The sequence below is a fragment of the Stylophora pistillata genome, chromosome 1 (genome assembly GCF_964205215.1).
Source record: "Stylophora pistillata chromosome 1, jaStyPist1.2, whole genome shotgun sequence".
In the NCBI taxonomy this organism is placed as follows: domain Eukaryota; kingdom Metazoa; phylum Cnidaria; class Anthozoa; order Scleractinia; family Pocilloporidae; genus Stylophora; species Stylophora pistillata.
In genome coordinates, this window is record NC_142519.1 from 2,652,501 (window position 1) to 2,677,369 (window position 24,869).

The 24,869-nt window shown below is 38.9% G+C and overlaps 1 protein-coding gene across 2 annotated transcripts; it reads left to right on the top strand.

Annotated features, from left to right (window-relative positions):
- The first annotated feature begins 19,454 nt into the window (after positions 1 to 19,454).
- LOC148740806 (uncharacterized) lies at positions 19,455 to 22,881 on the top strand. 2 transcript variants are annotated; one of them, XM_088731077.1, is made up of 4 exons: positions 19,455 to 20,235; positions 20,844 to 21,036; positions 21,534 to 21,664; positions 21,869 to 22,881. In XM_088731077.1, the coding sequence occupies exons 1-4, from the start codon at positions 19,807 to 19,809 to the stop codon at positions 21,872 to 21,874; spliced, it is 759 nt and encodes a 252-aa protein (XP_088587203.1). In that variant the 5' UTR covers positions 19,455 to 19,806; the 3' UTR covers positions 21,875 to 22,881. The 2 variants fall into 2 exon arrangements, with proteins under 2 accessions (XP_088587203.1, XP_088587197.1); XM_088731071.1 differs by having other exon boundaries at positions 19,456 to 20,235; positions 21,889 to 22,877.
- Positions 22,882 to 24,869: the final 1,988 nt, after the last annotated feature.

Sequence of the window (24,869 nt, forward strand, 5' to 3'; positions counted from 1 at the left end):
CTGAAGAGAAAGTAACCCAACCCTGGCTTAAGGTATTTTCATTTGGCCCTTGCCGTTACCTGGCCTTAACTTTCTTTCTCAGCGACATATTGAAATAGAAACATTTCAAAATATTTTGCAGAATATTTCATTTAAACGAACTTCATATGAAAAATCATTTCTTATAACTAACATCTCTTTCACATCTGATTGCATACAAGCTGTTGCGATGATCCATCTAAAGTTTTGGACAAAAAAGCCTTTGCTTTAAGTCAATGAGCTGCTGCCTAATTTGTAATGATAAGCTGACATGTACATAATTTGTAATGATAGGCAGACATGTACCCGTTCTGAAAAACAAGCGACACTGCAAGTGTTACCTTCCAAAATTTAAAGTTGCGTTTCGAAGAAGACACAGATTTTAAAATAGGGATGGAAACGTCCAACCATTACGGATAAATATCATCTATCCACTCTTCATCATTAATTCATGTTCTTTTTGGGACATTTTGATAAACAGGAAAAGATTAATTAAGTTCGCAAATAGTCAAGGACTACGAAAAAGGTAGAACTTGATTTAGAAATAAAAGGTACCACTCACCGACCTTATGTCAGCTGTTTTGCGCATCCAATTACCAAAAACTGCATTGCTATTATCTTCTCTTATGAAGTGTGTAAAGACTTCTTCAGTATTTAATTCTAAAACTTTCAAGTATACTACAATAACATGATAATTTGGATATATCAACAAAGTTGAAATGGTAAATTGGCCACCGTAATGATTACAAAAGCTGACGTTTCGAGCGTTAGCCCTTCGTCGGAGCGAATAGAGGAATTGTGGGTTGTGTGTGCTTTTAAAGGCAGAAAATGGAGCTACGTTATTGGTGGGTGCATGGCAACGAGAAAAACATGAATAAATTAGTGGAATGAAAAGCGTTCATTGATCCCTGTGGGATTGAGACTGCCGGTTTGAAAGATGAGCTTTTGTTCAAGATTTTTACGGCTTTCCGTGCCACCTAAGTGCAAGGAAAGACCGCAGATTGCCATATGTTGCTTAGAATGATTAGGTAAATTAAAATGTCTGGCGACTGGTTTAGATGTGTCCTTGTTATTCCTTTCCACGTCTCGAAGGTGTTCTCGGAATCGGTCATCTAGTCTTCTGCCCGTTTCGCCGATGTATATCTTTTTGCAATAAGTGCAAGTTATGCAATAGATTACATTAGCGGAGGTGTACGAGAAGTGATCGGTGATCTTAATGGATCGTTTAGGTCCCGATATTTTCTCAGTGTTGAGAATGAAAGGACACGTTTTGCATCGGGCACGAGCGCATTTAAAACTGCCTGGTTGCTCATTAGTCTGAAAAGAACTTCTGACCAAAAAATTGCCTAAGTTTTTGTCGCGTTTGAATGAAATGAGCGGAGGCTGCGAAAAGATAGTGCTTGTCTCTGGATCGTTTTGAAGTAATTTGAAGTTTTTAAGAATGATGGATTTAACTGAGTGGTTGTGAGGGTGAAACGTGAGAGTGAATGGAATGCGGTCGGAATCTTGAAGAGCGTGTTGGCTGTCTTTTTCACCCGGCTCTGAAATATACTTGGGAAATTTCTGACAATTCTTTATCCTTTTTAGACGTCAAAGTTTCAATTAAAAAAAAAAAAAAAAAAAAAAATTACCATCATATATTAAAGACAGCCAACACGCTCTTCAAATTTTTCGAGACTTTAATTTCCTTGGCCAAAACAAATTTCTTTTCACCATGGACATTACGTCTCTTTACACTGTCATTCCTAATGGCGAAGGCCTTCTGGCCCTTAAACATTTTTTTGATCAACGTACTGTTAAGGAACCTAAATCTGAAACACTACTACGCTTAGCCGAACTAGTGCTCACACTCAATTGTTTTTCATTCGGAAACAACTTCTTCAAACAAACCATTGGTGTAGCCATGGGCACCAAAATGGGACCTAGCTATGCGAATCTTTTTGTAGGTTTTGTCGAACATCAATTTGTCAGCCAATACAACGGGTCCAAACCTGAACTCTACGGTCGCTACATCGACGACTGTATCGGCGCTACCTCCTCTACCAGAGAGGAGCTCACTCAATTCATAACTGCAGTCAATTCTTTTCACCCGGCTCTGAAATATACTTGGGAAATTTCTGACAATTCTTTATCCTTTTTAGACGTCAAGGTTTCAATTGAAGGCAACGGTTTATGCACTAGTGTGTATTACAAACCTACAGACTCGCATAATTACTTGTTATATTCGTCTTCTCATCCATCTCACGTTAAGAATTCCATTCCTTTTTCTCAGTTTCTAAGACTTCGTCGTTTATGTAGTAATGACTCTGATTTTCACCACAAATCAGAGTCAATGTGCCAGTTCTTCGATAAACGTGGTTACCCTGCTTCCGTTGTTCAAGCGGGTTACCACCGCGCTCAACTTATTGATCGACATTCAGCACTACAAACGTCGCATAAGGAAGATTCCGACCGCATTCCATTCACTCTCACGTTTCACCCTCACAACCACTCAGTTAAATCCATCATTCTTAAAAACTTCAAATTACTTCAAAACGATCCAGAGACAAGCACTATCTTTTCGCAGCCTCCGCTCATTTCATTCAAACGCGACAAAAACTTAGGCAATTTTTTGGTCAGAAGTTCTTTTCAGACTAATGAGCAACCAGGCACTTTTAAATGCGCTCGTGCGCGATGCAAAACGTGTCCTTTCATTCTCAACACTGAGAAAATATCGGGACCTAAACGATCCATTAAGATCACCGATCACTTCTCGTGCACCTCCGCTAATGTAATCTATTGCATAACTTGCACTTATTGCAAAAAGATATACATCGGCGAAACGGGCAGAAGACTAGGTGACCGATTCCGAGAACACCTTCGAGACGTGGAAAGGAATAACAAGGACACATCTAAACCAGTCGCCAGACATTTTAATTTACCTAATCATTCTAAGCAACATATGGCAATCTGCGGTCTTTCCTTGCACTTAGGTGGCACGGAAAGCCGTAAAAATCTTGAACAAAAGCTCATCTTTCAAACCGGCAGTCTCAATCCCACAGGGATCAATGAACGCTTTTCATTCCACTAATTTATTCATGTTTTTCTCGTTGCCATGCACCCACCAATAACGTAGCTCCATTTTCTGCCTTTAAAAGCACACACAACCCACAATTCCTCTATTCGCTCCGACGAAGGGCTAACGCTCGAAACGTCAGCTTTTGTAATCATTACGGTGGCCAATTTACCATTTCAACTTTGTTGATATATCCAAATTATTTCGTTACTCCCACCGACGCAGCCCCAAACAGTTTCTTTCGAAACTATCAGCCTTTATACAATAACATGAGTTGACCTTAGAAATTCTTTGGTAGCCTTGGCGAACTTTGCTAAACACGCACGTCCAAAAAGCCTCATCTTCTGCGTGGACTCCGTGCTCAACAAAACTGGCTTAGATAAAAATAGGATCATTGATATTCCAGAAGACATGATTAATTTCTAATGACGCACAGCCGAATTTCTCAATAGCACGTGCACCAAAGCTATGCAAAAATAGCACAGTACATAATAGACATGACAAACTGATTTATTCAACGTCATTCGGGAATGACAAAGTTATTATCGACGTAGAGGTTATCAAACTTTGCATCCTTAGACTAGAGATACAATACTATAGGACTTGTTAAAAACTATAGGTGCAACCTTGGCCGTATAAAAAAAGGGAAACCAATTGATATAAAAACACGCTCAACCATATAAACAACAGTTAAAAAATGACCTATTTAAGAAAGCATAACGCACAGCCGAATTTCTCAATGGCAAGTGCACTAATGTGGCGCCCTTCAAGAGTAAAGCTATGCGCAAATAGCACAGTACGCAATAGAAATGACAAACTGATATAATGAACGTCAGTAGGGAATAACAAAGTGATTATCTACGTAAAGGTTATCAAACATTGCACCCTTGGATTGTGGATACAATACAATTTGATTTGTTGAAAACTATTGGTGCAAACTTGGCCGTATTAAGAAAAAACAAAAACAAAACAAAAAAACAATTGATAAAAAGACGCATTCAACAACAAAAATTACAGTTAAAAGTGACGTATTTGGAAATCGTACATTTTGCTTAAGAGACGTTGTCGTTATCAAGGTCACGTATCCTAATCTTTCATGAAAAAGGGATCGGTCTGCTGGCAACTATTCGCCGTTATTCCACTGATGTTTTCAAAGTTATGAAATAAATTAAGAATAAGGAAAAAACTGATATGATATCAAGCACGAGCTTCGTTCTTTTTACCAATATTCTCTTTAATATACACTTACTAAGATTTTAGCTTATGTCACGCTTGCTTTCCATAATAATCAAAACTGATGGTGTGACCTCAAACTGCCCATGATAATCTACAGCTAGTTTTCACTGAATTTCCTGACATGCATGAATATAGAGAAGCAAGGGCAAGGGTACCGTCTTCACGTTATGTCTATTTTTCTTCGTTGGGTCTGTTAGTTGTTGAGACTTAAAACAAGGAGCGCAATGAAAAGAATCTAGAATTTTCTTGTTAATTATAGTCAATTTCCCTCTTTAGTTTGTTACGTGCGTAAGTGAGGTTCACGGGTCATGTAACTTTTGTCTCACGTAACTGTCATAGTCATGTTAACATTCCCTGAGGTGAAGTCGTTCTGCGCATTCTTTTGTATAACTTCCCACAGTTCGCAAAATTGTGTACTGACGTTGGTTTCAAATCTAGGTAAATCTGTCAGGATCCGTTCGTTTGTCCTTTTTGCAGTGACTGGATTGCAAAAGGCAATTTGCAGTGGCTGAGGTAAAGTTCTGTGGCACACCATAATTGGAAGTATTACTTAGTGAACCTATTTAACTTTAATCCAAAACGAATGATTCGATTTTGTAGCTTTAACACCGTCTGTTGGGCATAGACACACTTTTCAAAGAGGAGAGGATGATAGAAAAAATGGCATGTTCTATATGTCTCGAGAGATCTTATTGGAGCTAAGCGCTATACTTTCACACCCCATTGATTTTTTTTTAATCTGGATTAATTAGGCAATATATGAGTTGCAAGTAATCGGATCCCTGCGTTTGCGCAAAAATTTCTGAGATAACCACGGGGCAAACATTGCAGACCGATAGAAAGAAACGTATGGCGAAAGGCATTTTCGATGTTCAGAAAAACGGTATTTGAGAGAGGTCAAAGCTTTTTCGCCGCAGTTTTATCATAGATGGGTTAAGATAAGTTTGATACACGGTAAGTGTAAGTTTTGGGGGGAATTACCCACAAATATGTTCTAAAATATACCCATAAACTTCTCTCTTTTTAACCGAGCTGTTGCTCTTTAAGACGATGGAATAAGTGATGAAAAACATGAGAAAACCCCAGGGACAAGCGATAGTTTGTTTGAGCAAAATCCAAACGTTTTGAGCTGCCACTTTTCTCCTTGAGCTACTTGGAGGATCTGTCGGAAGAGGCAAGATCCCTGGAACTCTGGCATTTGTACCTACTCATCATCGCAGTAGAAAAGGTTCAGTTTTGAGCCGATTATTAACGCTGGTTCGCTCTCATAGATCACTGCTAGTTAGAAATGTTGGTGTTAAATCACTTTAATGTATTGCGATAAGAAGGCCTACTCTGGAGCCTTAAGTCGCCGTAACTTTGGGCGATTTAAGGCGACTTAATGCAACTTAATCAAAATTGACAGAAACAACCATTGCGAATTAAGGCGATTGAAGGCGATTTAAGGCGACTTAAAGCGACGAAAGGCGACTTAAAGTGATTTTATTTGACTGAAGTGATAAAATCAAAGTTACAACAATCTCTCCATAAACCTAAGAAATATTTACAGAATCCCTTGCAATAAAAACAATATGATTAGAGTGGGCAGGTTAATAGGGTCGATTGGGAAGGGTTATAACGCTGCGTAACCAATAGCGACCAAGGCTAACTTAAGGCGACTTAAGGTGACTTAAGGCGACATTAGGCGACTTAAGGTGACTTAAGGCGACTTTAGGCGACTTAAGGTGACTTAAGGCGACTTTAGGCGACTTAAGGTGACATCAGGCGACTTAAGGAAATTTAACCCTTTTCTATTAAGCCACGCTACATCATTTAAATTTGCACGACTACTGTTGTTATTTGTTTCTTGTTCAAATTAAGAGACAACATTAAGTAGCTGTGTACATTGCAAGGGTGTTTGATGTGACACCTATTGCAGCCTAAAACACCCACAATGATTCCCTATTTCCATTGCAGTGAACCGTTTATATAATAACAAATCCCAAAAATCCAGCATTCTGCTCCAAGAGCAACACTAAAAAAGTGTCTATTTTTTAAGATCAAAACTTGCTGAAGAAATCAAACCAACACTCAGGGTCTTAAAATAATTGAGAAGAATATGCTATCTTTCTATAACATTGATCAAGAAATGGTTTGATATTCTAGTCTTCTCGGATAGGGACGAATAAATGGAGGTCACTTCTCCTGCATCTATTAATTAGTTAATTTGGTTAGGCAGAGGTCGTTAAAGAACCCACTTCTCGAGATTACTGTGATGTGGTCTGGCCTGGTTACTGGGAATTGGGGGGAGGGGGCATCTGTCATATTCGCCTTTATTTGATCGTAAACTGCTTAGCAGTCTGGTAAAGTCCCTCGCACAGTGTTGTAAAGCGCCATGAGCTCAAGATAGGAGCGCTATATAAATACAAGTTATTACCATTTATTATATATTAAATGAAACCACCTCTGACCTCTATTTTCTTTCAGAGGCTTGCCTCTACCCAAATTCCAGCTTAATAATGCTGTCCTGATGGCTTCTGTAGAGGAAAAATGGCTCGAAAAACACTTATAAACGCGAGAAAACGAATCGATTTAAACGCATCCAAACACGAACGGTTGATTTAGGTCACGTGACCCCAAAGTCTGAGCCCATGGTGTCACAAAACCGCAAATATTGTAAGGGATACTTCATATAACGACAAACAAAGTTAGCTTAAGTTTTGTATGGACAAATTATAAGATACAATGAATATATGAAGTTCATATATTTTTAACTGCGGTATTAAATACGTATGATGCACGATCCTCGCAGTAGAGAGCGCTATTTATGCAATAGCGAAAATCAGACCTGAAAAAAATCAGGCCTCTACGGGATTCGAACCACTGACCTCTGCGATACTAGTGCAGCGCTCTACCAATTGAGCTAACAAGCCAACTGGAAGCAGGCCGTTAAGTTGATTCGTAACAAACCCGCGATGATAAATCTGATACAATGAATATATGAGGTTCATATATTTTGAACTGCAGTATTAGATATGAATGATGCTATTGCATAAATAGCGCTCTCTACTGTGAGGATCGTGCATCATACGTATCTATTACCGCAGTTCAAAATATATGAACTTCATATATTCATTGTATCTGATTTATCATCGCGAGTTTATTACGAATCAACTTAACGGCCTGCTCCCAGTTGGCTTGTTAGCTCAATTGGTAGAGCGCTGCACTAGTATCGCAGAGGTCAGTGGTTCGAATCCCGTACAGGCCTGATATTTTTCAGGTCTGATTTTCACTATTGCATAAATAACGCTCTCTACTGCGAGGATCATGCATCAAACGTACGAATTATAAGGTTCTGTCTGTTGGGAAAGGGTTAAGGTCCCAGAGTAGGCCTCTGATATTTAATGGTCAAGCATTCCATTTCAATCTCGTGCTTTTGCATTACAAAGTTAAGAAAACAGGTGGATGTGCACCTAACACAATTAAACATGACTGAAAAGGCTTTAATTAGTTATTTATTAGCGATTCATACCAAATATTTCTTAGTATATTAGGTACAAATGGGTCGCTTAAGGAGCGATGCACAACTGAATATATGACTACAGTTCCTGCCGGAGTTAGTTCTCCGTCGCTTGACCCAGGGTTTCCTCATGTTTTATATACATATCACCACATGTTTTTTATTCACTTTAATTTACAATGCAGACAATGCTTACAGGCCTTTCAATTACATTTCGTCAACAAAATAATAAGCAAGGGAATTTTAAGAAAAGTTCACAGGTCTGATCTTCATTTGAGTTGTCGCGGGAGCACTATCGTTAGCCTTTAGGTGTAGTTTTTCCCAATGGATCTTGCCCCCTCTACCAAGCTGATAGACAACGTTGGGATTTGAGTGCAGAGGTTTTCCACAATACTTACTCTACCACCTACCTCCACCTTTTTTTAGTACACATTCAGGATCGGCGGGATCTCTATCACAAGTTGTAAAGGAGAAGCCATTGTGACCACGGAGACGTTTAACACCACATTTTTCAACATTCGTATCTTATAAAGGACCGGATAGAGATTTTTCGAGAATATTTAACCAAACAGTTGGTAGACAACATTCTTGTCCCCATTGCCAAAAGACGCGTACTCAGCGTAAACAGCCTTCATATTACTCACTCCTAGATCTACGCGAAGCTTGTTTTCTGTCCTATTCTGCGTCAGGCGGTATATCTTTTCAAGTCCTAACCCGAAACTCACCAATTAGGAAATTACTGAAGTCTTTTGTGTAGTCATCCCAGGCGAGCTTTAAATCAACAGAGCCATTCTTTCTCTTTTGGATGAGTGTCCACCCTCCACTAGTTGTTTTCTGGTCAGGATATACCTCAATGGTACCTTTACCATCAGGGTCGATTGAATAAACACCACTTATGGTTTGACCCCTTGTTTACAGCTCAGCACAGTTCTTAGCTGTTAAGAGATAAATAATGAAATTTTTACAAGTGCCAGGGAAACAGAATATACGAGGAAAAGAAGAATAGAAAATCAAGTAGAGGAAATAATGCAACGAATAAACGATCGATAGAATACATTTTACAGTTCTGAACATGTGGAGAGCGCCACAGTACAAGTAGAATTGTTCTCCGCAAGGATTCGCTGAATTGCAACGCCAACCTAGAAAATCATCCTGCCACTATGTAAACAACCGTCGTATTCAAGGAAATGTAATCCTGAATAATTTTGTGAAGCAGACATAATACGATGAAATTCGTCTCCCAACCTTAAAGCTGTAGATATCGAAATGTATATGTAACAGTTGTAGATTGAAGAAATTTCAATTACTCGAACCTGTATTTATACAGCAGTTTTCCACGTTAACGTAGCAGGGCGTAGATAATATAGACGTGATGAGAATGTGCTAAAAGAAAGTTGTGTTTTCCGAGTATTTTCCCCAATACTCATAAGGAAGTGGTTTCCTGCAATAAACTGCATCCGTGGTTCTTTTCTTGTATTAACATAAGAGGTTCACAAAGATTTATGAAATATTTTGGGTCAAAATAAGCGCGAAGCTTGCTCTTCTCGTGTGGAAGATGTCTCCTCCTTTGCTCACACAAGCATCAAAGCTGGCACAATTCTGAGGTGAAGCCTCATTAACCCTTACAAATAAATTAAGTGTTTCATCACTATCAGACTATCATTGTATGAAAGAGATAAGGTCTTACAGAAATTAATTTATACATTGGGCGTGATTCATATGTAAAGAGATAATCAACGTATTCATGAGTCCTATGGGTTGAAATCTTCATAATGTGCTTCGCCATCATCTTCGTGCCGCATTCTTGAGAGTTATCTTCACTGGAACACCCCAATAGCAAAACTTTCTTAATATGATATTGAGATTGGAGTGTTTGGTAAATTTCTTAAGAGCGCGATCGGAATTCAGCGATAATGCAATTAGCGGCAGACTAAACTGTGTTACGCTTGAACACTCCAATTACATAATTAGCGAACCAAAGACTCGACCGTTGACCTTTTAAAGTACTCAAGTATATTTCAAAACAAATATTCTCTAGCAACTCTTTGTTATGGGGGATTATTCAGTTGGAATAACTCACAAGGATGCCCCAAAAAGGTACACTTCGGAGTATCACAATAGAGAGGAAGTTTAAACCATTTACCGTACCAAAGATTATTTTATGATTGAGGTGCGGAACTTTATTCAAGTAACACGTTCCGACATTTACGTGTTCGTCATTTTCACTGACTTAATAAGATTCGAACCGCACAAATGAATTAAATAAATCGATTAATATACAGCAGTCTTGTATAACTTTCTGTTGTTAACTTCTATGAATCATTGCATGAAGGGAATCCCTGTAGAACATCGCATCTTCGGTATTACCCCTGATTTACGTACTCCAATTCGAACGCACGAAATAAATTAAGCTTCCCGATAGTATAAATAGTATTTGCTCAGTAGTCTTTTAAAAATCGTGCTTCCCTGATAAGTATGTATACAAAGTTGAGTAATTGAAAAGTCTTCAGTCTATAACTGCTACAACGCAGGCCATTGTAGATTTCAAGCTATGGAAGTAACTTCCATCCCATCATGCCTGCTTTACAAAATTCTACTTCTCTGCTCAGTATGGCACTTTTGATTACCATTCAAGTTTTATCTTTAACTCGGGCTGTCCCGACCGACCACAAAAACAGCATCAAAGGTGATAAAGGTATCATTCATCAACGAAACAGAAAAAACAAGACAGGTAAGATTCTGAACTTTCATTTATTCTCGTAACCTTGAAATCCTGATTTAGTTCTTTCTGGAACATAGCCAAAAATTGTGGACGGCAAGCAGCAGTCAACGCGCCCGCAAAAAAACAAAAGAAATCAAAATGGCGGTTAGAGCGAATAAAAGAGTAAGTAAGGGCTATTACAAGGATTTAAGTGATGTGAGCACTGCTGTTGAAGATAAAGTGAAAAGAAACCTCCTCGGGTAAATTGAAATACCAAAAGAAAATATCTCACCTTCACTGTGATCAAACTCTTGAACCTTTTCTTGACCTCTGACAAGATAGTACCATTCTTTCATGGTGCTATAGGCCAAGGCAATTGTCAAGGCTATTTTTCTTGCTTCTCTGTCTCTTGCATATTGCAGTGAGATGTCCACAACGTTGATTTTCCAAGGTTCAAATTATTTAACTGGCAGATATCAGAAATGGCACATATGAGTATAATTATTATTCCCGTCTCCTAATTTTTCGCCTCGCTCCATTTTACACGCGGTCTGGAGAAGAGAAAGGCCAAAGTCCTAATTTTCGCCCAAACTCCACAAGAACGCCTGCTCTGCAGGCTATGTTCCCACCAATCACGTAGCTCCATTTTCTGCCTTTAAAAGCACACACAACCCACAGTTGCTCTATTGGCTCCGACGAAGGGCTAACGCTCGAAACGTCAGCTTTTATATTCGTAACGGTGGCCAATTTACCATTTCAACTTTGTTGATATATTGAAATTATTTTGTTACCCCCACCGACGCAGCCCCAAACAGTTTCATTAGAAGCTATCAACCCTTACAGCCATTTGCGGAATATTTTCTAAGAGTCTTGCAAATCGAAATCCGGCATGATGGGTCGACTTTTTCTGAGACGATGTAATTTCGTAATATCAACTAAGTTGAAGAGGGGGGAATTGGAGCCCATTAGAAACAGCAAAACCGTAGAAAAAATCATCCAAAACCGAAAGACCGAAATAAAAATCGATCAAAACCGAAAACCGCATCCAAAACTGTCAATTTAATAATAAAGGCTTTATTCCATTATAAGATAAAAGTACATATCTTATGCTACAATGAATTCGGAAAAACTACAACAGAAATCTTCATACATATTATGAATTAAAAAGTATGTAATTACAATAAATGGAGCTTAAATATCAACCTATTTACAAAGTTGTTCATAAAGCGCTGTGTATTATTTTTCGGGCGTGCGCAGCCTTTTTTCCTAAGATTATGTACATATGTCTTTTGGACAAGAATGATGTCTTTTAGGAGCTGGCAATCCGTTGATTTTAGTTTCTTCAAAATTTTTCGGTCTTGTTTGTTTAAAAGGTTCTTGATAAAAACTGGAAATGAGATAAAACGGCGTTTATCCCATCGGTCTATAAAATTTTGTACAACGGTAAGATCGGACTCAGATGCCCCATATACTGAAAGTGCATAGCTAAAATTAGGCAGAACAATGGATATAAAAAGATGATCAATCTCTGCCTGAGAGTGATGTTCCTTTCTCAATGTTCGTAGGACGTGTAAACACTTGTTTGCTTTGACAAGCTTAGTTCTTACATGCTCATCAAATTTTCCGTCACTCTGTAAAGTTACTCCTAGTAAAACGAAGCTATTACATTGGGGAATATTATTAATTGGAGAGTAGAGTACAGTATGATTTTTCTTTCTAACAACCAGCTCTTTACATTTTCAAGGGTCGTAGACCATTCTATTGTCTTTACACCATGTTAAGAACTGTCCTACTAAGTTGACAGACGGGTCACTATTCCTAGTGATAGGCGAAAGAATAGTGGAATCATCGGCATATTTAAAAAGCACAGGGCAAACATTGAAAAAAATCTCCAAATCATTCAAAAATATATATTAAAAAGATACGGTCCGCTTACACTACCTTGTGTGGTTCCTCCATTCCTAAAAAATTATAACTAACAACACGTTGTTGTCTTGCATAGAGGAAACTATGATACCAATTGATAATGTACGGATTTTGACGTAGCTGTTTCAGTTTGGCAGACAAAATAGCATGGTTCACTGAATCGAATGCCCTACTGAAGTCCATGGCAAAAATTCGCGCTGCGCTACAGTCACTACTATCTAATTACTTGTATATATCAACAAAGTTGAAATGGTAAATTGGCCACCGTAATGATTACAAAAGCTGACGTTTCGAGCGTTAGGGCTAACGCTCGAAACGTCAGCTTTTGTAATCATTACGGTGGCCAATTTACCATTTCAACTTTGTTGATATATCCAAATTATTTCGTTACTCCCACCGAAGCAGCCCCAAACAGTTTCTTTCGAAACTATCAGCCTTTAATTACTTGTGTGTTTGGTGCTGGATAGCGACCAAGGCATTTGTGCAACTACCCGCCTGTCTATATGCAAATTGGGTGTGGCTCAGGTTGTTCTCAATGACTGACTGTGCTTGTGTACAATACACGACCTTCTCGAACAACAGGGCAATAACGGGAGTAACATTAATAATACGGTTGTCTGAGTCCGCTATAGGCATGTTCACTCTGGGAAGAGAATTAACGTTTGTCCTCTTCCAGGAGTCTGGCCATGTATGAGTAGACAGCGACAGATTCCAAACGTGAGTGATGATTGGTGTGAGTAGCTCGGCACAGTCTTTCCAGATCCAGTACGGAAGGTCGTCTGGTCCCGTTGCCGTTTTCTTTACATGAACTAAGGTATTCCAAACACACCGCTCAGATATTTTCGGAGGCTTTACACTGTCCGGGATATCCGTATCAATAGGTCTAACGTAAGTGTCATCATAGCACAGGTTGGTGAAGTAGTCGTTCAGACGAACTAGAGAGTTCTTGTCCAAATTTATCAACGATGACCTGCGACGCAGCGATAGAGCGTCCGCGCCCTTCCATCACTCACCGCTACCAATGACAGCCGGTTTTCTTCTGTTCTCGGTTATCAGCTCAGAAATGCGCTTATTAAATAAAGACAGACGTTCCTTGTTGTTTAAAGATATTCAGCATACACTTGACTAATGGGGACAACCAAACTGGGTCACGCGATGACATGCGTACCGATTTTTGCGGCATAAACTTATTAATCACTGCACGAATCTTTTCCTCAAGCACCTCGACCGCCTTCTTTATGTCCACCGCATTGAGGACGTCACTCCAGTCCAGTGTAGTGAGTGCCATATAAAATGACTGTTTCCGATGTTCCCTACAGTCCCGCACAAGAACTTTGCGGCGCACAGGTTTAAGTTTTAATCCCGCCGGTAAAACAAAGCCTTAATGGTCTGACTTAATAAGCATATGTATGGGATATGCTTGACCGAACAGATCCACTCGGTTGGTCATACCGTTTTCCAAGCACGCGTTACCCCGCGTGGGAAAATCAACCATGAAATCCCAGCCAGACAAAGCCTTAAATTATTGCATATCCAAACGATTTACATCGCCACCACAGACAATAGCCGCTTCTGGGTGTTTGTTCAAAACAAGGTCCATAAAAGATATTATATAATTAATTAAGTCGAGATCCCGGTAGCTATACTTGGGAGGATTCTACAGGCCGCAAATTAGCATAATGTGATCGGACGGCAACAGCACTGTTAAAGCAATAAACCCATATAAATTGGACCGATAGACATCCAAGACTTTAAGACTGTCTCTCATGTAGACCGCAACACCCCCTTTTTTCCTTTTGTTCAAGTCTGCCCAACCTCTGTCCCGCCGCGCCTGAACACATTGTAATTTGGGATATTCACCGCGGCGTCCGGCACATTAGTGGAAAGATCTAGATGAGTTTCGCTGACAATACACACATCAATGTCCTGTGATCTCAGGTCAGCCTCAAGCGCCACAGGTGCTCGTACTCGACGTTTTGTTTTCGACAAGCCACAATTGTTCGTAAACAAACATTTGGGGTAGCGAAACCCTTTGATTTAGAGGTGGATGTTTTGTCAGTTGTGTTGACAAGCGGAATGTTAATTAAGTTACTCCGATCCACTTTCCGACCTTCAGCCTTGACGAAACGGCGGCCTTGCATCACCAGGACTTTCTTGGCTGAGGTGGATCGTGAAATTCGAGCACTATGTTGCCTACGGTACTTCAGAATGCAGAGTGACTTGAACTGAGATAGAACGGCCGGAGATGGCTTAAAAAAAAAACCGATACATTTTCACAGCCCAGTTATTAAAACCCTGATCAATCCGATACAGTGGTGACAAGTGGAGCACACAGGGTAAACTATACCAATTTCATTACAGTATTTGTGAATGCCATGGACTTGGCATTCGTATCTTCTAGTATTGAGTGAATCGCCTTCAAACGCTCTTTTACTTTCTTTTTCGTTGCTTCCCCGCCATAGAACAGACGCTCGTGGTAATTATAATCGTCATCTTCCTCACCGATCGCAAATTTCCAATTTATCATGGGTATAGATATCGCGTATTTTAAGTGTATAAGGACTGTAAGTCTTCTGTAAGTCTGTATCGTCCTAAACGAGCCACATATTATATACATATCAGAGGCGTAGCGTGAGATTTGGAAGGTGTATGCACAACGCGGAAATTGGGAGCGCCGAAGGCGCCCCAAACTAGGAGATCTCGGGGCATGCTCCCCCAGAAAATTTTGAAATTTAGGGTCTCGGAAATGCCATTTCGAACTATTTCCGCGGAACTTTTTTGTAATTAAATGCGACGGAAAATGCAGTGGTTAGTTGTTTATTTTACCCATCTCTAGAGTTTTAAACCTAAAAGGGTTGGTGGCTTTCTAAAATATCTAGAGAGTTAACAAGTTTAAGAAACCAAAGACAGTTTCTTGTCGTTTATGGATTAATGAAAAGGCACTGGAAAAACAAACACTCGCGCGAATTGAAATTCCGTCCTATTTTATGGTAGCTGTGACAAATGCTAATAAGGGAATGAATATATTTCCAGATTTCAGCTGTACGCACGGGCGCAGCGCGTATATGGACGCTACGCCCCTGTATAGGATATAGCGATTAAACTAGTGTAATGTAAATAATGACATTGGTACGATTGACTTACCAAACACTGTTTTTATGTTTGTGCAAGCTTCTCTCTTCCTGTTTTACTTTGCATCTAAACTTGTTTTTCTTTATGAAATTCATGCCGCCTTTCCCTTCTTTTTTTAAAAAAAACGCAATCCACAATTGCTTCTTAAGGTCCTCCTTGACCTTCTTCCGTTACCGGCGAGTCTGGCACGTTGGAAGACATGTTCGCAAACTGATCGACCTTCACCTAAATGCTCCACATTGCAAGGTCAAAGTCTTTGGCATCATTTAAGACGCGTGAACCCCCCAGGGATCCCTGCGATATTTCAATCGGTTTGTCACACATTCCTCTCAATAACATTTGCATTTAGCGGCTATTCGAGATCGGTGGAGGCGCGTGATTGCCGCTCAGGTCGAAAAGAAACCGAAACCCAAATAGGTCAAATAGGAAAAATCGAAAACCGCATTGGATATCAAATCCGAAAACCCGTTAGCATTTTTCGCGAAAACCGAAAACCAAATAAATAAAAACGGAAAATCCGCAAACCCCAATGAACACCAAAATCAAAGAACCCACGTTTTAAGCAAAAAAAAAAAAAAAAAAAACCGATCTAAAAAAAAATAGCCCAAACCGCAAAACCGAAAACCCCAATGTACCCCTCGTTGAAATTGTAAACGGGCCACCGTAAAGAGCAAAAAAGCTGACGTTTCGGGCGTTAGGCCTTCGTCAGAGCGAATGGAGGAATTGTGGGTTGTGTGTGGGTTTATATGCAGAAAGTGAAGCTACGCTATTGGTGGGGGTATGATGACGAGAAAAACACGAATAAATCATTAGAGTGAAAAGCGTTCGTTGATACCTGTGGGATGAAGAGTGCCGATTTGGAAGATAAACTTTTGTTCGAGAGTTTTGCGGCTTTCCGAGCTACCTAAATGTAAAGAAAGACCGCAGATTGCCATATGTTGCTTAGAATAATTAGGTAGATTAAGGTATCTAGCGACTGATTTTCATGCGTCCTTGTCATTCCTTTCTATGTCGCGAAGGTGTTCTCGGAATCTGTCACATAGTCGTCTTCCTGTTTCGTCGATGTAGAGCTTTTTTGCAATAATTGCAAGTTATGCAATAGATGATGTTTGGCTGAGGTGCACGTGAAGTGATCAGTGATCTTAATGGATCGTTTGGATCCCGATATTTTTTCAGTGTTGTGAATGAAAGGAGAAGTTTTGTATCAACAGCTTCATATTTATACTAGCTCTTCCCCAGAGGCTACTGTTATGGAGAGTGCATTGCGTTACGGAATTGCTAAAAATAGAACTGATGAAGTTTCTGGAACGCTTGGTCATGCTGACTCATTGAGAACTTTTAATAGAATTTTCTAGAACCTTTAGTCAGCATATTTTGTTATGATGTAATAAGACTTTCCATGTGCACAAGCCGATACCCCTTAGCTTGGCCACTGGCATTTCATGAGAAATATCCTCATCAGATCCACTTTCATTGTCACTTTTCTGTAGCTTTCTCGAAGAAACAGAGGCACGAGGCTCCGGAATTTGCTCGCTTACCACGTCATCCTCACCAACAAACGTGATCTCCAATATGGTCTCTTCGATGCATTTTCCGCGATCTCTCTGTGCTTTGGGATACCTTTGAAAGCCTTTCTTTTCTTACCACTAAAACTTTTCTTTATAACTCGTTGTTTTACACCAGATATATTCCCTTTAGGCATGATTATTCGATGGTAACCAAGCTGAAGTAATTTGAATGTGGTCAGATCGTCTGCGTGGAGCGTTTACTGAGGATCCAGGCCCTATGATGTTAGTTTAAATTCAGGAATCGGATAGGGACCCCTGGAAACGGAATTCGGAGAGCGTTGAATCGAGAAATCTCGAGGAAAAGCGTGGATTTTCAATTCGGTTTCCATGGCAACCGATCAACACTGGTGGACACAGTTTTTTGTTGCGGAAATTGCGTTTTTCAAGCTTTTACTGATAAAATTAATTTAAAAAGATTTCAAAACCTTAAAGTAGATAGGTTAAACCATCGATTAAAGCAAAAACCAAAAAGTTGTTGGATGACCAAAAATTCGCAAAAATCTGACTAGACGGCCCCCGGCGCCAAAGAACGTACAATGTACCAGCAGCCAAGACAAAGCGTTTTGCTAATTCGTTTTTCGTGGCTGAAACCAACCCAAGTTGAGATGTAATAGAACTTTTAATAGAACTTTAAGTCATCATATTTTATATTTGTATAGTAGTAGCTTGTAAAACCTGCGCAATTCAGTATTTTACTGTTATGTGAATTTAATAAACCAGTCTATCTATCATATATCTGAATTTAACCGAGTTCGACATGGCGGGGTTCGACTGTAATGACATGTTTTATGGGGTCTCTGTAAAACGCGGACCGGATAGATGCGGATGGCGGATGCGGATAGAAAAATGCGGATTTAAAATTGCGGATAGACAAATGCGGATGGAAAAAATAATCGGTTGGAAAAAAAAACAAACAACAACAACAAAAGAACATTCGTTGAGGTAGTAATTAAAAAGTAATTTACCTTTTGCTCCGGTTATTCAAGATTAAATAGAGGAGGAAATTTAGCACGAAAAAAGTCCTCAAAGTTGGAATGACGGGGGACGATAGTTCCACTGACAAACAACAAGAACTCATATCTTCTTTAATTCGCAAACTTAACCGAAGTTCCTTACACGCAGTTCGAGCTTCAGTCTTATCTCTCTATAGTCTAAGTTATCCCTGGACATTTGGGCGAGTGACAATAACTAAGGGGTGTGGAACCAATCAGTAAGAAGTTTAGTTTTTCGATAATATGCTTAAAAAAAAGCTGGATACAATCAAAAATATGGCGGGAAAAATATCCGCGCGTGTGCCAAAAAAATTAAGGAAACAAAGATATGTTCGAAAACAAATGTCCAAGGGTAACGTAAACTTTACAAGCGGTAACTACTACTTGATAAACAACAGAAAGAAAATCAAAAATACATTTCTTACACCTCCTTTAGTTTGTTAATCTCAGTATTATACAACAGGGGCAAACACTAACTGACTCAAACATCTGAACTAGCACCGTACCATGGAAATCATACTATTATTATCAAAACCAAAACCCTGATACACAGGAAAGACCGATAATACTTGCAGTAACTTTATGCCAAGTCTGTGCTTAAAGGTCCATTTTCAACCGAGATGCCTTGCGCGCCCAGATCATTTTTCATATATGAAAAATACGCTATTTCCCTCTAAGTTGCGGAATCGCTTTGACATCTTCTTCCATCTTACTAATTAGGGCTTTCAAAGTTCCATCTTGAATCATGTGCGAACAACAAACTATTGTAGTATCCATATCAGTAAATAGTTTTTAATTCTTAGATGTATGACGGTGAAAAACGTCATTTGAAAAGTTGATGCCTCCGAAGAAGTGGTCTAGAGGAAGGCCGGGTCTGCCCGGCTCGGCAAAGGTTATTCGACTTCGAGAGTCTGTGTATGATTTATGGAGGGCAAGGAAAACAACAATGGGTTTCGGTAACACTACAGACAGTGCTTTTGCAGAAATGTTATTGCATTGTTCCTACGATGGAACTAGAGACTCCGGGGAGATTTTTTCGAGGTGAGAATAATTATTTGACCGATTTTTACTTAAGATCCTGAGATATGTATATAAGCGATCTCATTTGTACAAGTCATTATTCTATAATTGAAATGCGTAAAGTAAATCAGTTATGGCCAATATTGGTTATTTGTTTATATTTTATTTAGTGTTGAAGCCGAACAATTTCCTTAAACATCAAGTAAGCTTTGTACAAGTTTTATACACAGATATGGTGGCCCATTGTTATCATAGCATTGTTATCATAGCATAATAAAAAAAATAAAAGTAAAATTAAAAAAAAATAAAAGTAAAAGCAATCCCAAAAAAAAATTGAATTTAAAATAAAACATTAAAGAAAACAGGAGCTACTGAAGAAATTCAATAAAAAAAAGTAAAGGAAGATTAAAAATTAAAAAATACATAAAAGTTAAAATTAAAGTGAAAAATAATTTAAAAAATAAATAAGATAAAAACCTTTAGTACAAATGCAAAACAATTTTAAGTTTACTATGATAACGCTGGGCCGAAAGGAACATCACGATATTTGTTTCCAAAATGAAATGTTCGAAAGCAGCCCATTGTTATCATAGCCTGCGACACGTAAGGTCAGTGGACAACCTAGTTCCCAGCTTCCTCTCTCTTTCTCTTCTCTCAAAATGGCGGTCCGCATTCGTTGCTCAGAGTGGGAGAGTGACGAGCAACTGAAGAGCGACCTTGAGCGCTATGTGTTAGCAAACTATTCCAGGCAGGAGATACTGGATTTTGCTAGTCGGGACTTCCCTGAGTATGCCTGGAGTCTGCCTACACTTAGCAGAAGATTACGTTTTTTCGGCATCAAATACGTTAGGTACGAAACCAACGTTGAAGATGTAAAGAAGGCAATCGAAGAGGAAATGGAGGGTCCAGGGCAGTATCTAGGGTATCGAGCAATGCAGAGAAAAATACGAGAGCAACATAAATTGGCTGTCCCTCGCAATCTGGTCCATGATGTTATGGGTATGGTGGACCCCGAAGGACTGAGTAGGCGAGGGAATGTTGGTCAAAAAAAACGACAAAGAGGAGCTACTGGAACGTTCACATCATTGGTAAGTTCTCCCACCTTTTTGTGGCAGGTGCCCAAGTATGTAAAATTCATTGAAGCATTTCCCCTGATCCCTTAGAGTAAGCCGTTGCAAAGTAGAGTAAATATATGGGATCAAATGGCATGTTCTGGCAACCTACCTCGAACCATCCAACTTATCTGCCTGTGCTTTTATCATGAATTTCAATCTAGTGTAACATGTTTTTAGGCATCTGGAAAAGACATTTTAAAGGCAACGCAAGTAACTGGGTTATCTGTGTGCTAAAAGCTCTCATTATCTTGCTTGTCCTTTTAAAGATTGCCAAACAAAATCCATATCAGGACATTCTGGTGATAATATATGTTGATCTCAACTTGCTTATGCATGCCTGCCTATAGGTACAAATACTTGACTGATGGTCCAGGTCTTTTTGATTATCCAAAACATGGTGGATTTGGACACAAGCAAACCTGCTTCCCTTCCCCATTTCTTTTCGTCTTTCAGTTTGGTGAGTTCCCATAAATTTTCTGGACTTCCCTAATCCGATCAGCCAAGGATCCCCCTTCTGTAATAGGCTTATGGTCATAGTGTCATGTCATAGTAGTTATTTTATTATGTTATCTTGTATACAGGGACCTAATCACACTCATTCTGGGGATGGCCAGGACAAGCTAATGGGTTTCATGAATAGCACTTTTCCTTTAGCTGTTTACGGCTTGCAAGATGCCTTTAGTGGATACATTTTGTATCTGAAATTATGGACCACAAACTCTGACCCTAAGCTTATTGGTCGTTGGTACATGGATCATCTGTACAAAACAAAAGGTAACATTGGTCCTGTATGCAAAATATATACAATGGCAATTGCAGACTGATCATGATACAGTCAAAGCTGAACCATAGTTAACTAAGGTTAAGCTCTACATCCCGGGGAGGGGTACTCCCATACATAAAGCTTATAGGTATGTGCTGCTGTGAAGGGTAGGGTTTTTGAGCAGTTTAGTCTAGGATAGGGTATTAAAAATCAGAGCATTTTGGTCTGGAATAGGGTATCATTTACCGTATAAGCAACTTCCTGTGACAGAAATAAAGTTCCTGGAGACTAGCAAGTCTGGAATAGGGTGGTAATTTTACGCATCTAGTCTAGAAGAGAGTCGCAAAATTCAAACATGATCTAGTATAGGGTAAGGGTCTCAGAGTCCCAGCGACATACCCCTACCCAAAATATCCAGAGCCCCCCCTGGGCTCTACATACATGTACGATTTTTTAAGCTTTATTTATTTATTTATTTACTTATTTTATTATCTTTTTTTCATTCAAGTGATCAGTAAATATCTGAGGCTGGATAAAGGAACTGAGACAGGGCACATGGCTACTATTCACGCTTTTTTAAGACAAGAGCAAGATGAGGAGGCAGATACAGTTTTTTATGGTCCTTCAACAAATAACAAGGTAAGGCAGTTAACTAAACACTTTCCGACAATAAAACATCAGTTTGGTGCCCACTTAGGCTTTTCTGAATTTTTGATGTAGATTTTAATGATGGTAATGAAAATGCAGGAATCTGTGCTTCACATTCCAAAAACCTTTTTTCTGACCTATACATTTAAGGGTAATAACTGATTGTTTACTTTTTGAATTGCATTATCAACACAGATTTGAACCATTTTTCACAGATAGAAAGATGGTGGCGAGACCTGCACAATAGATTTGAAAGATTTTTCAAGAGGCAGCTCACTATGTTACTGGAACAAGGCCACTATGATCCAAGTGATCAACCAGACAGGTATTAACTATGTTTTCAAATACATTACATGAACAGTACCAGTTCTATTTAATTCATTTTACATACCTTATTACATGAATTTTTCGTGACACGTTAATTTCGTGATTTTGAGGTTCAAATATTTCGCAACACTTAAATTTCGCAATTTTTTGGAAAATTTTGTGTTTTAAGTCACTTTATTATATGGCTGCGATAGTACGCGCGTTCTCATTGGTTAATTAGCGTTCCATACTTTCCTGGTAAACGCCCACGGGCATTACAGATTTTTCCCACCACCGTTTTCGTTTACAAAACCTAGCTAACTTTGTGACTTTCGCTGAAAGAAACTTCATTAAAAAAGCAAGAAATTTAACAAAACACGTATCTTGGTCTTCTTTAACTATGAGTTCTAAAGATTTCTTATCTGAATTTTATTATCCTGACAAAAAATGAAAGCAATTTAGAAGTTCTCTCTATTTGGCGTGCTTTGCCCGTCGGAAGCCATATAATAAACAACTTAATAACCTTGTTTGCTCAAGCTTTACTGTAAAATTCCAGAGTTCGGGCTGAAATTTTCTATTCATGGACCTCGCCCAGAGGCTCGGTCCATAAAGCAAAAATTTTATCCCTCAGTCTGGAATTTTACAGCAAAGCCCTCACACGCAGTTATTAAGTAGTTATTAATTTTGAGTAATGCACCGCCCCTGGGATAAGGTATTTTTCCTTGACAAAGTTAATGTAACCAGCCATTGACGTGAATAAAAGGATAAAAATTTATACATTTCCACCAACCAAGTTGTGTGAATTAGTTTGAAAACCAAAAGTAACGTGAAGTCCACTATTGGCTTGCTTTTAGACTTGTAATGACCTCAGTGGTAATAAACTCATCCTTTTTATGATTATTTACATGAAGTTTCACTTAATTTTCATGTCATGTAATTTTCGCAACACTTATTTTTTGCATCTTTTTCATTTTGCGAAAAATCGCGAAATTTTCAAAATTAACATGTTGCAGAAGCTTCATGTAATAAGGTAACTGAAAACATGTGCAGTTAATTTCCAAGTGCTGGGGGGGGTGGGGGGGGGTGTGGGGGGGGGGGGGGGGGCTGGTACAAATAGGGGGTGGGTAATCGATTTTTATGCAGGGAAAAAAGGGGGGGCCATATAAATTTATGCAAGTATTCAATGGTTCTAGGAGGAGGGCTACTCAGTTCAGAATGTGAAAAAAGTTACTGAATAATGCATTTAATAAGTACCAATAGACAGTTATATGTGTTGGTGTACTAAAAGTGTGTGTGTACGTGCGATTGTATATCTATCGGGGGGGGAGGTCAGAAAAAATGAAACATGGCATACCTAATTTTGCACCAGCCCTCCCCCCCCTCTAAATAATGACCGGTCCCTAATAGTTGAGGCCTTGTCAAGCGCGAATATAGTCGGACATTGGTCCTTTAATACAGTTTACCTCTAGTTTTACCCGAGAATATTTTTGCGCCATTGTTTATTTACCTAAGCTTAAATGCTTCGTACACGAACTCACCTTGTCCTTTCTATGAGGGATTTGTTCCATGCTGGTACAAGAGGGTCCCTTGTTTGTGACAAGAACATCACATAGGCTTGCTGGCAAACTGTAATGGTCAGCGAGAGCCTTCTTCAAGTTTGCTAGCGTAAGATCCTCGTATGGAAACGCCACAAACTCTCTTGGTTGGACTGGCCTAAACGTTTGTTTGTTGTCTGGCTCAGATGCTAAACGTTGCACGATTAACTCGTGCGGAGCGGAACCAGATTTCTTGCTTTTGCCTTTTCCGCGAGGGTCCGGTCGCTTCCTCTTCGCCTTCATTTCATCTTGCAAACGGTTCCACGTTTGTTGTCGTCTATTCATCTCGATAAAAGGACTTTTTACTGTAGTTTGAACGAGAAAAGTGCAAGCCACAACCCACACGTGCACGAGTTACCAATCAGGAAATGCGAGCAGCCCTTCTGAAAGTAGTCCACTGACCTTACGTGTCGCAGGCTATGATAACAATGGGCTGCTTTCGAACATTTCATTTTGGAAACAAATATCGTGATGTTCCTTTCGGCCCAGCGTTATCATAGTAAACTTAAAATTGTTTTGCATTTGTACTAAAGGTTTTTATCTTATTTATTTTTTAAATTATTTTTCACTTTAATTTTAACTTTTATGTATTTTTTAATTTTTAATCTTCCTTTACTTTTTTTTATTGAATTTCTTCAGTAGCTCCTGTTTTCTTTAATGTTTTATTTTAAATTCAATTTTTTTTTTGGATTGCTTTTACTTTTATTTTTTTTTAATTTTACTTTTATTTTTTTATTATGCTATGATAACAATGCTATGATAACAATGGGCCACCATACACAGACTCGATTTATGATTTTTCAGTCTCAAATATTTAGCTGCAAATTTTTTTACTGTGTTCTTCACCAAATCTTTGTTTTTCTTTTTAATAGTGTTTGTGAATGACTATCAGAGTTCGCCATTTAACAATAGCGCGATTCCAAAACAAAAACAAACGACTGCAAAGGATCTCGGATGAAAATGGGCCTTTAAAAGAAGGATTAAAACTTGTTATTTAGCTTTTACACCCACTATAGTTCGTTTATCTCAGTATAGCAACAGAGGCAAACACTAACTAAATTGAGCATCGGAACATCTAAACTTTGAAAAAAATAAAGTTCAAAAGTTAAAGAGATAATTTCAACCCCGGTACACCGTAATTGACAACAAAGACTAATAATAGTTGCTGTAACTTTATCCTAAGTTTGTACCCCAAAATATAACCCTTGAACATTAAGTCATCTTCGCGATCTAAACGGACAAACCCAAATTCACTCTAAGGTAAGCACGATGCTGGTCCGATATGCAGTTCAACA